Source organism: Periophthalmus magnuspinnatus, chromosome 1 (genome assembly GCF_009829125.3).
Source record: "Periophthalmus magnuspinnatus isolate fPerMag1 chromosome 1, fPerMag1.2.pri, whole genome shotgun sequence".
NCBI lineage: Eukaryota > Metazoa > Chordata > Actinopteri > Gobiiformes > Gobiidae > Periophthalmus > Periophthalmus magnuspinnatus.
The window spans coordinates 16,720,739-16,735,636 of NC_047126.1; the positions used below are offsets into that span (position 1 = coordinate 16,720,739).

At 38.7% G+C, this 14,898-nt stretch overlaps 1 protein-coding gene across 1 annotated transcript in view; it reads right to left on the reverse strand.

Annotated features, from left to right (window-relative positions):
• The window catches only part of LOC117371540 (sodium/potassium/calcium exchanger 3-like), a 63,662-nt gene that overhangs the window by 13,479 nt on the left and 35,285 nt on the right, over positions 1 to 14,898 (reverse strand). The window contains exons 4-7 of the mRNA XM_055224957.1: positions 9,543 to 9,619; positions 4,541 to 4,615; positions 2,940 to 3,024; positions 765 to 868 (exon numbers count right to left, since the gene is read on the reverse strand). Of these exons, the coding sequence (XP_055080932.1) occupies positions 765 to 868; positions 2,940 to 3,024; positions 4,541 to 4,615; positions 9,543 to 9,619 (341 nt within the window). The remainder of the gene's footprint in view (positions 1 to 764; positions 869 to 2,939; positions 3,025 to 4,540; positions 4,616 to 9,542; positions 9,620 to 14,898) is intronic.

The window sequence follows — 14,898 nt, forward strand, 5'->3', positions numbered from 1 at the left end:
CGTGGAGATGTTTTTACTTTGCATATAATGTTCAACAGTATGACATTAAATGTATTTTTCTTATAGGTGCTTTTATTGCTAAAAATAGATGAGAAACAGGCATTACTACTGTACTAAGTAAACCTCCATGTCAAAGCCTGATCTCTGAAGCTAACCAGGACTGGGCCTGGTTAGTACTTGGATGGGAGACCACTGGGAATACCAGGTACCACAGTGGGGTGCCAGAGTTGTTGTGTACTTAGGCAAGACACTTCACCCACTTTGCCTAGAATGAAAGTGCTGTGTGTGAGCATTGTGGTGGCAGCCTAGTTTCTGTCAGTATGGCCAAGGGCAGCTGTGGCTACAATAGTATCTTACCACCATGAGAGTGGCATGAATGAATAATGCATGAAACTGTAAAGTGACAGAGCATTTGGAAAAGCACTATCTAAGACTGCAAAGTCTTTTGCCTCTGTCCATAGTCTTTACTGAAGCTAAGCACAGGTTCACTAGGTGTTTTGGAGTGGAATCAATTTACTGTTTTCCTCTTAGGAGTAACATCAGCACACATGACACAGGGCTCGTTAAACATTAAAGTCGTATGTGTGCTCATAGGGGTATTGTGTGAGTGCAACTTCAGTGCGTTATTCAGATTTAGATGGCTGATTAGTCCAGACTTGCCACAAGGCTTAGCAGTACCAAAAATAAAGTTTTACCATTTGTAGGTTGTCTGTTTTGGATATTTCTTATAAAATAATACATTCATATTGTCTCTAATATCATACCTGTCCCGCGAAGAAGCCACAGACTCCAATGATGCAGAGGATGTTAAATACAGCGGACCCAACAATGGTTCCTACTCCCACGTCTCCTTTAGTGATGAACACGCCTGAGGACACAGGGAAAAAAGCAAGGGAGCAAGTTAACAAGGAAGTGAGTAAGTGAGTAAGGAGTCAAGTGAGCAAAGGACGCAAGGAGACAATTAATGACTCCTCAAGTGGGAACAGTGGAGACTGGAGAGACATATTCAGTCATCTTCAACAGTTCCAACACATCAGCTAGTAGCAGTCTGTAGGCCTGGATGACTTCACAACATTACACTGCACTTTTTAATTCTATACATTCAAATGTAAATTATGTAAATATAGTAAAGATTTGTGGTGGTGCTGTTGAAAAAAATCTTGATGAATTGAAATGATCAGGTTTTTATTTTACTTTTTATAGTGATTTCCTGTCTCTTGCACACCTTTTGTTAAGACTATTTTCTTTCCTAATTTGTCACTATATATATCTTTTAAGATTTCCAACCCATAAGATTCCCACAGTAGACTTTAACTACAAACTATCTGAAAAGTAATTAAAAGTTTGCATGCAATCTACTGGAATCTACTTATGTAACGCTAAATATATATTCATATTTAATATTTTAAAAGAACTGAATATGCTCAAAGAGAAATGAGGGCATGCTACACGGGTTGGTTTAATGTAATTCTAATGTAATTCATGTTAAAAGTCACATGTGTTTACTATGAGCGCTGTGGGACATGGGCTTTAAAGGTTGCATTAAGATTCACACACGACCCTCTTCAGCACAGAGACACAGCAGTGGCATGACTCACATAATCAAAATTAAATATTGATTTTACCTACCGCAAATGTACCATCTCTTTCATCTACTTGACTGTAAACCTGTCATTATAAATACTATGTCGTAGAATACACGACAGGTGGACCAATACTTTTTGGGGGTCAATACAGTGGGCAAGACACTTCACCCACATTGCCTAGTATGAAAGTGGTGTGTGCGCGAATAATAGGTGGTGGTCGGATGGGGCCGATGGCGCAAATTGGCAGCCTCGCTTCCGTCAGTCTGCCCCAGGGCAGCTGTGGCTACAATAGTAGCTTACCATCACAAACTGTGGAAATGAATGAATAATGACTATAGTGTAGCGCTTTGAGAGGCTTTGAAAAAGCGCATTACAAGTGTAAGCCATTATTATTACTGGTATTATTATTAATAATTATCAGGGGGACATTTTCTTTACACTAGGGAAATGTTTGATTATTTTTCTGTACTACAATGAGATTTGAGTCTATGGTTCATTATACATTATACAAACTAACTACTTAAGAGTATTTATTTATTGCAGTTAGTGTTTTTTAAGAATATTGTATGTTTAGAACACTTTTTAGGGGATAATTCTGCTTTATGTTTGGTTTCTATATATTATCGTTTATTGTTTATACCGGTATTTACTTCAACAATATATCGTGACAGGTCTTCTTGACCGTAGCTGTATATTAGCATAATAATGAAATATACTGTATATTATTTAGTTAAGATGAATATATTCTTTCTCTGCATTTGACCCATTCTTCAAAGTCGCTGGGACAAAATTCTAGAGGGGGAACTCTTCTTTAACGTACCTATAGCCTACAGTTTTGCTTATAGCCTCTAGCCTATAAGTCTACAGTTTTGTGCAAGTTAAAAGTTAATGGGAAAACAGTGCATACAACCATCATAAAACTGTAGGATCACATTGTGGGATCCAATCACATAGGCTGGTCATGATAAATACTATATTGATTTATCGTTCATAGATGCTTGTTTGCAGCACGTGTCTCTCAAAAGTAGAAGGCATCGCAAAAAATTTATAACATCATTTGCCAAAGGTCAGTGTATCGTGTGTTGTTTCTGCATATTTTATTCTGTTTTGTTTTTTTTTATTTTCCGAGCCACCGTGTTTATTTTGACACAAACTAACCATATGTTTCTCTGATCTGCCTGTCAATCAAACCTACTGGAATTCATCACTTTTCAATTTTGGACCACCCATCATTTTTAAGTATTTTAAAAGCATGTAGTCTTGGGGTGTCCTATATGGGGAGACAGGAAAACACGTAAACTTCCTTCCAGTCGTGTTTTTTTTTGCAGAGTAGGAGGTGGAGAGTCTGTATACCTATGACTGATGTGAATAGTTCAGGTGCAGAGCTGCCAGCCGCCATGAAGGTTGCCCCGGCGACGTCCTCACTCAGATCCAGGCGCTGTGGAGGTGAGAGCACATAACATACAGATGAACAGAAGATTATGTAACTACGTTCAGATATATAGAGCTTTATATCAGACAGAAAATCAGACAAAATTTTTAGATATATACTTTCCAGTTGGGCCGGACAATTTCGATGAATCACTTTGATGAAATCACAATTCAATCTCAATTTGATTTGATTAAAACAAGTAAATAAGACTTTCACTGTTTTTTTTACATAAACATTGGCGTGTAACACCAAAATAGTAAAATATCATCTTGCAAAGTCCAAACACATGCTCAGTCTGTAGCCTTTGATTATAGTTATCAAGCTGGACAATCCCTCCCACCTTTATGCCTGATCAAGTTACACAAATAAAAATCATATTCATTTTGTTTCTAGTCTACAGTTCTGCCCACCTCTTGCAACCCAAGAGGTGGGCAGGACTGTTGAGCTCCAATACTACCACAGTGCAGTTATCTAACCATGGATAAATAAAAAAGTCTTTGGAGACCGTTTCTCAAACCAGTTCCTACTCCCTCTCCCTTACACTCTCGCCCCTCACACTACACTTACTCTGAGTCCCCCCTGAAGATCCCTTCATCCGCACATAGACCACAGCACTCTACTTTCAGACCAAGCCCCGGGGCCCTTCAAGTCAGTGGGCCGAGCTCAGTGGCGCATGCCTAGTTTAGCCTTTAGCCTAGGTACAGCCGACCATGTGCAGTACTGCTCTTCTCCTCTGCAGGTGCACTCCTTGCATTTTTTTTTCTGGCCACATTACCAACGAGTGACCACGAATCCAACTCCAGACAGGTCTAAGATTCCCTTTCCACTCACACTGCTGGTTTACCTGGGAGCAGGCGCTTAGTGATGCTGTCGCTAAAGCTAGTGGGCGCGACCTCAGGAAAGAAGGCACCTGATTTGTCTGTTATTAATGTTAATATCTTGATTTGCATCTTGAACATTTTAATACTAAAGTAACAAGCCTGACAGCAGCAGTTGTGAAGAGGGGGGTAACATTTTTTTCAATACAAAGTGAATTTGATGGAGCCATGTGCCCATGCTCAATTTCTATTTGGAACACGGTGGCTAAAAGGTTAGTTAAGTCCATATATATACAGTTTATGCTCTGAAAGCACAGCCCACAACTGTTGCCAGTACGAATAGTTTTATATTTAATCACATGTTTTCATGTGAAGTCTTACATGATGTGTGTTTCAATAGTGTAGAACAGCCTAATCTCACATTTTACAATATTAATCTTGCTTCAAATACATTTGCACATTTCATCTCACATGAAGCTGCCCTCTGGTGCACATCTGTTTAGGGGACATTTGTACCTTCCTTATGGACAAAAGCCCTATCAGCCCCTCTCTCAGTGCTTGATCATTTCAGACCGCACTCAGTGTTATGGCATAGGGAATGGAGAAGGGAGCCATTTGGTAAACACCATAAGAGTACCCAAGCCACTGAATGATTGGTATGACGGTATTTTATCCATAATGAATTTGCATCAGCATGTTCATACCTCACAGATCTTCTCCAGAGACGGTACAAAGTAGTCGTCACAAACCAGGGCCAGAGCACAGAACATGTAGATGGTCTGAAAGAGATGGACCATTAATAAAACACACAAGACTAAAATATAGACCAATATGATTAATACATGTGTGGAGATGGGGTGAAGAGTTTAGCCAAGGACAACTTTATCATTAAAGATGGCACATTAGGCCTTTTCAGGTATTTTAACTATAATATACATAACCACTGTTCTCAAAGCAACTTAGTGATAGAAACCATTTAAAAGATTCCCTGGTTAAAATTGTAGAACTGATAAGCCACCTCTTCATATTAGTATTTCACTGTAGCAAGTAGGTCTTCTTTTATGTTTTTTTTTTTTGTTGATAAACGTGATATTTGGACAGAATGAATCAATCAAAATACAACTATGAGTAGCTAATGATGAGGGAGTACCGCTATAACATGGTTAAAAGCTGATATAAGCCAATTTAGCATATTAGCATTGTATCCCTTTTAAAAGGTTTATGGAGATAGTGAACTTTGTTTCAAGTCATTCAAGTTAATTTAGCTTACAGCTTGTACTTTTCTCATTACATTTATATGTAAATTGCAATAAAAAATTGAATTCTGTAGCTCCGTAATTAAGACACAGTGTTCCTTACAGGTCTTATCACATGCATATGCTGTTGTATGTTGCATTTACAACATTCATAAATATTCATTTTTCACATAACCTGGAGAGGAAAACCTTTGTAAATATCACTTTTAAAATGTACTGTATTTTCCAAAGGCCTTTCCAAAGTCTTGTAGCAAAGGCATTATTAATCCACCAGTGTATCAACACACAACATGAAACAACAACAATGAAACTACTACTTACACTACTACTGCTACTGCTACTACTACTACTACTACTACTACTACTACTATTACTCTACTTTTCCAGGTTAAAAATCAGAGCAATATCAAATTAAAGTAACACTTTCATGTACACTGTGTATCTCTGCAACATAAAATATCATCTAGAATTGCATGTGCATGTTTACTTTAGTTACAATAAAAGAAATGATCACATCTGACTGTAATTTTTATTTAAAGGATAAACATTCATTCCATTGAAAAACAACTTTCAAGGTCCAGGTGTCCACAATGGTATATCTGAAGTATTAAAATGAATGAATGGAATTAGTAAGTCTTTGTCTAAAAATACCTTCTTATTCATTTACACAATACTATAATGACAGCTGTTCAGTCCAAAAATGATACCATCACTAAGCTACAATAGAGGCCTAGTTGAGATCAAGAGGAAGGGAAAAAGAAATCTTGTTATATCAGAAAATATGAAATAATACAACATATAAATACATTTACTGCATGACAAAATAATTCTCTACTGCAGTGTTCCTATGGGATAATAAAAGGCAGTGCTGCTATAATCGTATGTATGTCAACATCTGTAACCCCAGGATCTTATGTCACAGTAAAGCAGCCTGAACATATGTGTCCTCATAAGTTATAAAAGAGCATTATCATTAACTACTACTACCATCTATGTTGCTGCTACAAAGCCTATTGCTGGGATTCAAGGTATGAAATGTACTTCTGTTGCCATAACTATCAACCAATTCCAATCAAAATTGTATAGCTTTTGAATGGGAAAAAGAAAAAATCCTCAAAAGATCCTTCAAATCAGAATGTATTTATTTGCCTGAAACCCTGCCTGAATTATCAGATACTGCACATTTGCTAGTATAATTACATACACCAACACATATTGCATATTGTAGTGCATATTATTATCACACTTAATAAGTAACTTATTTGACATATAAATATTTTAAATTGTAGGCTACATCAGTGGTTCCCAACCTTTTTTTGTGTGGAGTACCCCCTGAGCATTCTTGTACTCTAACAGTAGTGCCGGGTCGTGGGGGCAGCAGTCTAAGCAGGGACTCTCAGACTTCCCTTACCCCAGACACGTTCCTCCACCTCCTCTGATGGGACCCCAAGGCATTCCCAGGCCAGCCAAGAGACATAGTCCCTCCAGTGTGTCCTACGGCTTCCCTGGGTCTCCTTCTGGTGGGACATGCCTGGAACCAGGGGGCATTCGGAACAGATGCCCAAGCCACCTCAGCTGGCTCCTCTCAACATGGAGAAGGAGCAGCTCTACTCCGAGCTCCTCCCGAGCTCCTCACCCTATCTCTGAGGGAGTGCCCAGCCACCCTTCTGAGGAAACCCATTTTGGCCGCTTGGATCCGCAATCTTGTTCTTTCAGTCATGACCCAAAGCTCATGACCATAGGTGAGGGTAGGAATGTAGATTCACCGGGAAGTCGAGAGCTTTGCCTTGCGACTCAGCTTCTTCTTTACCGCGACACTCCGATACAGCAACCACATCACTGTGGATGCTGCACCAATCCACTTGTCAATCTCACTCTCCGTCCTTCAGAGACAGAAACTCTCCATCCACCCGAAGAGGGCAAGCCACCTTTTTCCAGTCGAGAACCATGGCCTTGGAGAGATCTGGGCGGCAGTCGAAGGCGGGGGCCTAAATACTAAAGTGATCTGAATAGCTTTTCCATGTTTAGGCTCCTATATCTTTAGTATAGCCACTCTAGGGTCACATTGAGGATCACAAATCAGATGTAAATATGATGACTGATGAAGTTTGGACATGCAGAGGTCAGTGAGTGCATGCTACATTATGTTAAACCCTGCACCAATGCAGTGACACTATAGGGAATATTCCAGCCCCAGACAAGGACAAGTGAATTAGACCAAGAGCAGATCCATGTAAGGGCAAAAAGGGTGTTTGAGATTAGATTCTGGGGCATTAGTCTGAACTATAAAGACCCTTTCTATTCTTAAACATAGACTTATCTGATTTTAATGACCTCACTCAAAATAAACTGAAAGGGCAGGCATTGTGGGTAAAAAGTGACTAGTACAATCAAAGGACACTAAGAATAAACATATCTTTTCTGATCTTTACAGGTACAATAGGTTTTAAAATAACCTCAAATGATAATGGTATAGATTAAGTTTTTGGTACATATTTTTTGGCAGTAGCTTTGACTTTCGATTACCACACTTTTCATTGGACTTGGGCAATTAGTATCCTGGCTTGCATCCTCTTGTATTTGAAAGTGAGTAAGAATGTGTGAGACTAAAAATACCAGTGAATATTTTAAGGCTAAAATTATATATTGTCAGAGAAAGTTGTAATCTCTGCTCTGTAAATTTCAGTAGCTCACTAAACATTAAAAGTTGGTGGTTCACTTCTGCTAATGCCAGTGGATATGGCCATTGTGTCCTGAAGCAAGACACTTCACCCAAACGGCCATTATTACTTCATTAATGCCCTTATTATTAATATGCTTTGAAGCAGACGTATTATGCAAAATCGACTTTTCAGCACTTTTAACCATGTTATAGTTGTTTTTCCTCTTCTCATTTATCCTCTTGAAGTTGTTTTGGAGGGATTTGTACACGTTTGAGCATTCTTTAATGGCTTATTTTCAAGACGCCATATTCCCAATCAATCCACATTTTCACTGCCACATACGTCCACTGTGATGTACACACTTTGTTTCCCAATTTAATTTAGTGTGATCTGCAGCTATCCATGCCGACAAGATGCCAAGGTGCCTGACAGCTACATTGCTCCTTGTTGTGATGACGTTTATGGCGACGTCAGCTCCCATTGGGCATCGCAGTTTTCTAACACAGAATTCAGCAGGCTTGTTTCTTTTATTAAGTCTTTTTTAGATTCAATTTTGCGATTTAAAATATTCAAAATATAACATAATAATCCACGGGTGTCATAGATTATACCTAAATAGCAGACACAAGCACAATGCGGCTTCTTTAAATCATTATGGAAGTTACCCTTTTACCGTTTGAGAGCACAAGAAGAATACACTAAGAAACATTGACTGCCATAGCACAATGTCAAAGCATGAATTATTCCAAGAACATTAAAAATAATCCTAATAATTCCTGTAAAATACTACTTCTTGTATAGGTCAGGTTTTATTTTCCTGTAAATAATTGCTTTTGTTTCAGTGGGAGGATAAATTATATCTCCGATTGCTCTTCTATCTTCTATGGAAAGGCACAGCAGGCAATTTTCAGCAGAATAATACAATGTGCTTTGACCCCTGGAGTGCGCCATAACAGTGTGTTCTGTGGAAGGCTAAACAACACAAGCAAATGGGCTGCGATGAGACACGTTTCTATTTCTGATTCTCTGTAGTATTGTTGAAAAGGTTACTTTCATTTGCCTCATTTCTGCAGTAGCTGTGAGGGGTGGACTCAGAGGGTGGCCAATATAGGGTAGAGTTAGAAGTCACTTTGCCAATAATATAACACATGTACAGGAGGGTTATGGCTGTGCCTGGTTGTTCTGCACATGTTGGGTCCCATGGATACTAGCGTGGACCATTAGCGCGCTGTCCGTAGAGACCGCTGGGCATGTTATAGAGAGGTCGTCATGTTCTGAACAATATGTCTCTGCTTCTGCTGCTTTAGGGGTCCTGACCCTTCACGCTGACCCCTGCTGGCGGAGTGTAATAATGCATAAATGAGAGGTCATGGAAGAATGTAGTTGCAGAAGGAGGAGAAAAAGTAAACAGTCACGGCAACACTTTATTGAATTTAATAAAATTATGTGTGGTTTTTTTCATTCAGTGGTGAAGATTTGCATTTGAATATTTTCACAGCATGGCATTAAATTAATCTATCTTACGTTTATGCAATTATAAGTTTTTAAATGGCTAAAAGAAATACCTTAAAATGGTGCTGGTGGTGGTAAATTTAGGCAGAGACTAGGTACTATAAAGAAATAAAAGAAATAAACCCAAGTATAGTCAATGTAATCATGATCTTGTCAATGTGTCACCATTAGATTATGATTTGATTTGAACAGATCGTCTTATTGACATATATCTAAACATTTGACATTTTTCTATTTCTGTCCAATACCATTTTGAGCTTGTAGAGTAAACTTACACAGAGGACATGTAGAGCCACGGCCCCCTCTGCTCTCTCTGCTTTTGTGAACAGGTCTGTGGGGAACTCATGCAGAGCTGCAACAAGAAACAGAGAAATAATGTTAGTTCCCCATGTACATTACATAGTGCAATGCTGTAGTGAGAGGCAGGGGGTAGTTAGGGCTGTTTCTGTCTTTGTGGGGGCCCTGTGCAACAGTCTTCTTGAGGGTCTTTAGTGTGCCAAAAAGATTGCTTTCATAATATTGTAGATAACCTAGTACACAAGCAACTGCAATACTATTAATAAAAATACTGTTTGTACAAAAATACATACTAACCCATAAACCCCAACAGTCTACAAATAAACTTAAACATATCATTTGATTTATGAATTTTGATCTTAGCTTCACCCCAGATTGATCTGATTTTGTAATTGTTAGACTCAGTACTTTTTGAAACCTTGGGGCAATTTTAGCATTCCAAAAATATATCTGTTTTAAATTGTTTATCACTATGGCAATGACTCTAATTTCACATCATTCTGATCCTATTGATTGGACATTAAACTTTTTGGGTTCCCTAGTTGCTGCTGGGGCCCATACATTTGCTAAGTTTGTCTATGCCAAAAAACTTTCAATTACCACATTAAAATAAAACATTAAATAAAGCACACTAAATAAACACACATACACATAACACTGCACTGAAGCTAAGCAATGTACATTCAACTTTTAAGGACCCCTATAGCTGCAGGTAGGGCCCTGTACATTTGCCCAGCCTGCACAAGCCAAGAAACTCCACTGAACTAATCAAATTAACATCGGGATCCATTGAACTGGTGACTTCTGCTTGAGCCAAAGATCTTGAAGCCCATCTGTTCCTCTGTGCTTTGCCCCTTCAGTCAGTGTGTGGGAGTAGCGATGAAAGAGGAGGGAAGTGAGAGATACAGGCACTAATATGTGTGAAAGGAGAGAGATTTACAAATAAAATACATACAAAACATTTTAAAAGTTGAGAATGAATTAGAGGGGTTGGAGTGGTCACGATAGTAAAATTGCAAATATGTTTTTTTTTTTCTTTTTCACAAATCACTCACCCCATTCAAAGCAAAAATGTGTATTTGTGTCAGACAGGGCATATTTTCAAATCAACGTGTACATAGAAGCAGATGATTCTCTGTGATGTTGGAAGAGAAAAAATAAATCTGTTTACAATGCCCTGCTGATTGCCATGAAGATGTCTAGAATGTCATACAGTATAACTTGTAAAAAAAAAACATTGCCTCTTCACAGATCTGACCTGTAACTTGACAGGGTGGCGTCACTGCTTGTCTCCACAAAGTTGATGCGCAGGTGGCATATCCTCCAGCACCAGTCCACAGTGGACCTTTTAAGAATGATATGGTTTCAGATAGTCCTGTTCTTTAGCAACTGTATTTCCACTGGGCCTATTAGACTTTATGGGGCTGTGTAATTTAACATCAGCACATAGACCGTGTACACAGCAGGGCGTGTGTGCTCCTGTCTGACATCAGGTACACACACAGTTATAAAGGACATTAGCCCTACAGAAAATGGCTCTTCAGAGGGAGGCGTTACTTCCAGAAGGCCGCACCATGACGCAGTGGAAATCTTCTGCTCCAGATCTGGGAACAATTGGGCCAATTTGGGAACAACCTGTGTCTCTGTGGGCAGCGGCTTCCAGACCCCGCGTGTTTACGGCGTGTTTGGATTAATTACATGATTGTGTTGAGAAGGAAAGTCATGCAACAATGTACCAGAGGTTAACAAGCTCAGTGAAGTATGTTTACTTAGATACTAAAAGGTGCCCTGCGGAACAGAGCATTTTGAGCTCTGGAGATGTAGACAGACTAATAAAGTAGGATTACTCAACATGTGTGAATGAAACAAAACACAACTCTGGGTATGGTTTTAAAGAGGTAACAGCATTATAGTACGGCTTAAAGCTCACAAGAGTATTGTGTCATATAGGACCTTTAAGAGTAAATTTCAAAGGGGAAAACCATTTCTGAATTAACTTTAACTATAAGTGTTTTCACTAAACTGCAGTAATGTGCATTATTTGTTGTAAAAAGAGAAAGTGATAGTAGTTGCAGATAGTAAGAACTAAAAGTACTACTAATTGTAGTGGTTTCACTTGATTATTAATAGTGTATGCATAAGTAGTTCACACTCATCATTACGTCCCCTCTTTTAAATAACTGTGTGTAGTGTGAATAAGTCATAATTGCATGGTTATTTAGTAGCATATTTAACTGTACTGTGTCATTCAGATATATATAAAAAAATAATCCTTTATGTACCTTTTTACCGTCTCTGTCCAAACCTGTGATAATTATGATGTTGGCATATTGTGAAAGGATCCTTGAATGGTAATAGTTCTTGTAAGTAGTTGTATCTTAGTAGCTCATCTTTCTGGTGTAAAGAACTGATCACTTCACTGCAGTTTGTCCTCTTTGTGTTGACCCATTTGCATTACATTATTCTACTGTAGCCCCGTGTGCTATGTTCTTCAATCACTGACCTAGTTTAGACCTGGTCCTGTCCTGATTCAGTCCTGGTTCAATCCTGGTTTAGCCCTGGAGTTGTTTAACACTATTAGTCCTAGTTTAGAAATTACTTGCTGATTTTGCCCTGGTTTAGTTCGTTGTTTTAGTTTTCTTTTCTGGTTTGTAGTAGTTTGGATGTTTGGTGTCTAGCATCGACTGTATATATATAAATAGACATAGCTAACCTGTTAGCTGTCGTGTTCCAAACAGGAAGTGAGCATGGGTGCGCTTCTGGCTCCATCAGCTCCAATTCATTTTCTATTGAAAAACTCTTGTCCCTCTCTCTGTAACTGCTGCTGTCAGGCTCGTCATTTTAGTCTTAAAATGTACATATATTAACCTCTCTACGTAATCCTGGTATTTTTATTTTGCTATTCTGTGTAAATTAATAACAGACAAATCAAGGGCCTTCTTTCCCCGAGGTCACTAGTGCTTGCAACAGGTTTGATTGACAGTGTTGCTAAGCGCCCACTCCCTGCTAAACCAGTGGTACAGGTGGGAAGGGGCGTTACCTTCAAATGCCTCACTCCTGATTGGCTCTTTGGTTGCTATGACACTCAAGGTTGGAATTCCAAATATGGAACTCGGCTCGAAATTCTCCCTCGAACCGCTAGCCTTCTTATAAAATAGGTCTAAACACTATAGTGTTTAGACCTATTTTAGTCTCTAGTTAAGACCTGGTTTAATCTTGGTGTATGTCTAGTCCAGTCCAAGATCGAGACTTTAAAGTAAAACTAGTGCACTATATAACTTTTCATCTAGGGATTTGCCACATGCTTGTTTCCATGGAAATGTTATTGCTTTGCTTGGAGTGTTCCACATTATGTCATTAAAATGATCTATTTAGCATTCTTCAGTTACAGGTGTTCAAAAATATGTGACCTGAACTTGGCCTGATGGTGTTATTTACTTGTCTTCACGAAGAAAGACAAACTCTTGAAAGTTTGAGAATTTAGTCTAATCTAATGCATTGCAGAGCTGTGCCTGTACAAGACGTGAACATTTACAAACAGGAAAGAGAGAGAAGGAGAGAAGGAGGAAAAAGAGAGGGAGAAGTGAGAGAAGAGAGAAAAAGGGGAAAGAAGTAGAAAAAGAGAGAGCAGGGAGAGAGACAGATGAGGTGAGAGAGTGGAGAGAGGGAGAGAGAGAAAGAGGAGATGGGAAAGAGAGAGGGCAGAGGGAAAAGATAGAGAGAGAAAAAAGAGGAAAGGGGAGAGAAGGAGAGAGAGGGGGGAAAGGGGGACACAGAGAAAAAGGAAAGAGAGGTAGAATGAGCATGGAGAAAGAGAGAAAAGCTCTGTGATAGAAGTAGAGAGCAAGAGAGAGAGAGAGAGAGAGTAAGAGAGAAAGAGAGAGAGAGAGCCATGTGAGTGCGACAGCTGGATGTGTTTAATATTTACTGTTACAAGCCGGTGTTAGCGTTAGCTCCGACTCAATCCCACCAAAATGCCATCCGCCTGAGCCTGCTGTGAGGGGAAAGATCAGACTGCTCTCATGACAGAGTTTAAGATGTTCAGATGAGGAGCAGACGGTCTTCACACAGGCAAACTGCATGAGAAACATCAAGTAACAAAGCTAATGTGCCATAAAACTGTTAGTCACTGTTATAAGCTGTCATTTTGAGTTGTTTTAACTTAACAGGTTTAGAGCAACCAACCAGCCAACTAACTAACTAGAGCTGCACAATATAATGAAATCAAACTGAAATAGTAATTTGAGTAGACACAATTATTTGGATCATATAAACGTCATTTTGTCCATTTTGAATAATCTTGTTATACATGTAGTTTAGATCTCTACAAAAATGTTCTGAAATGTATGGGAGTGTAGGTTTAGCAGTTCATATTTCAGTCTTCTCTCAAATGTTAATGCTCTTGGACTTCTGTTCAGAATGTGCACTCTGAACAGAATCCCTTGTATTATCAAACCACTGAATAAGTATTTATGGAACAAAAGATGACCTAGGCTACGGCTGTCACAACTCTATCTTCCTTATGATAGAGTGCCTTAAGTACCCAAACCTGCTATGGGACTACTGGGCAGTGCAGTTAAGATCCATGAAGTTTTATTTTATTAAAGAGTATGCCCCCTTGTGGAAAAACATGGACGAACATCACTTCCCAAGTTACCTGAACTCAGCAGAAGCAAATGTATTGATGGAAAGTTAAAAAAAAAAAAAAAAAACAATAATGCGGAATCTGGCATCAGATCATGGTTATGTATTTTTTAATATATCGCAAATATAATTGCATTTTGTTTACAAAACCATGCAGCCCAGGAACCTACTGAACCTAAGGTATTCAAAGAGACTTTAAATACTGTTGTTCAGTATGGTATAATACCATACTGAGGAATATTCCCAGAGCAATATATTTCTATGGAGACAAGTGGGTGGCAGATCCCTCACCTGATAAGTTCCATAATGCACCTTTAAAAGTTCTGTCGTTTTAACACAATATAGTTCATGCTCAAATATGACATGCCACTGTCCAATTAGTCTAAAATAAAATGAGCAGAAAATGTTAAAGTTGTATTAAACTTGTATCAGAATTAGACTGTATTAGAATTAATATAAAAGATTTTCTTTCATACAACTGTATCTTTTAACGAATGACTCACGGCTCTCCCATTCAACAAGAAAGAAAAAGGTAGAAAGACTAGACCTGTCAAGGTGAGCTAATACGTCAATCAGATGTGGAGGTGGGAGAAATACTCTTATTCTACATCTAATAAAATGACCAGTCCACATGAATGTGAACTATACTGAACATTAGCACCATAGCAACAGAGTGCAAGTCCCTCCTTA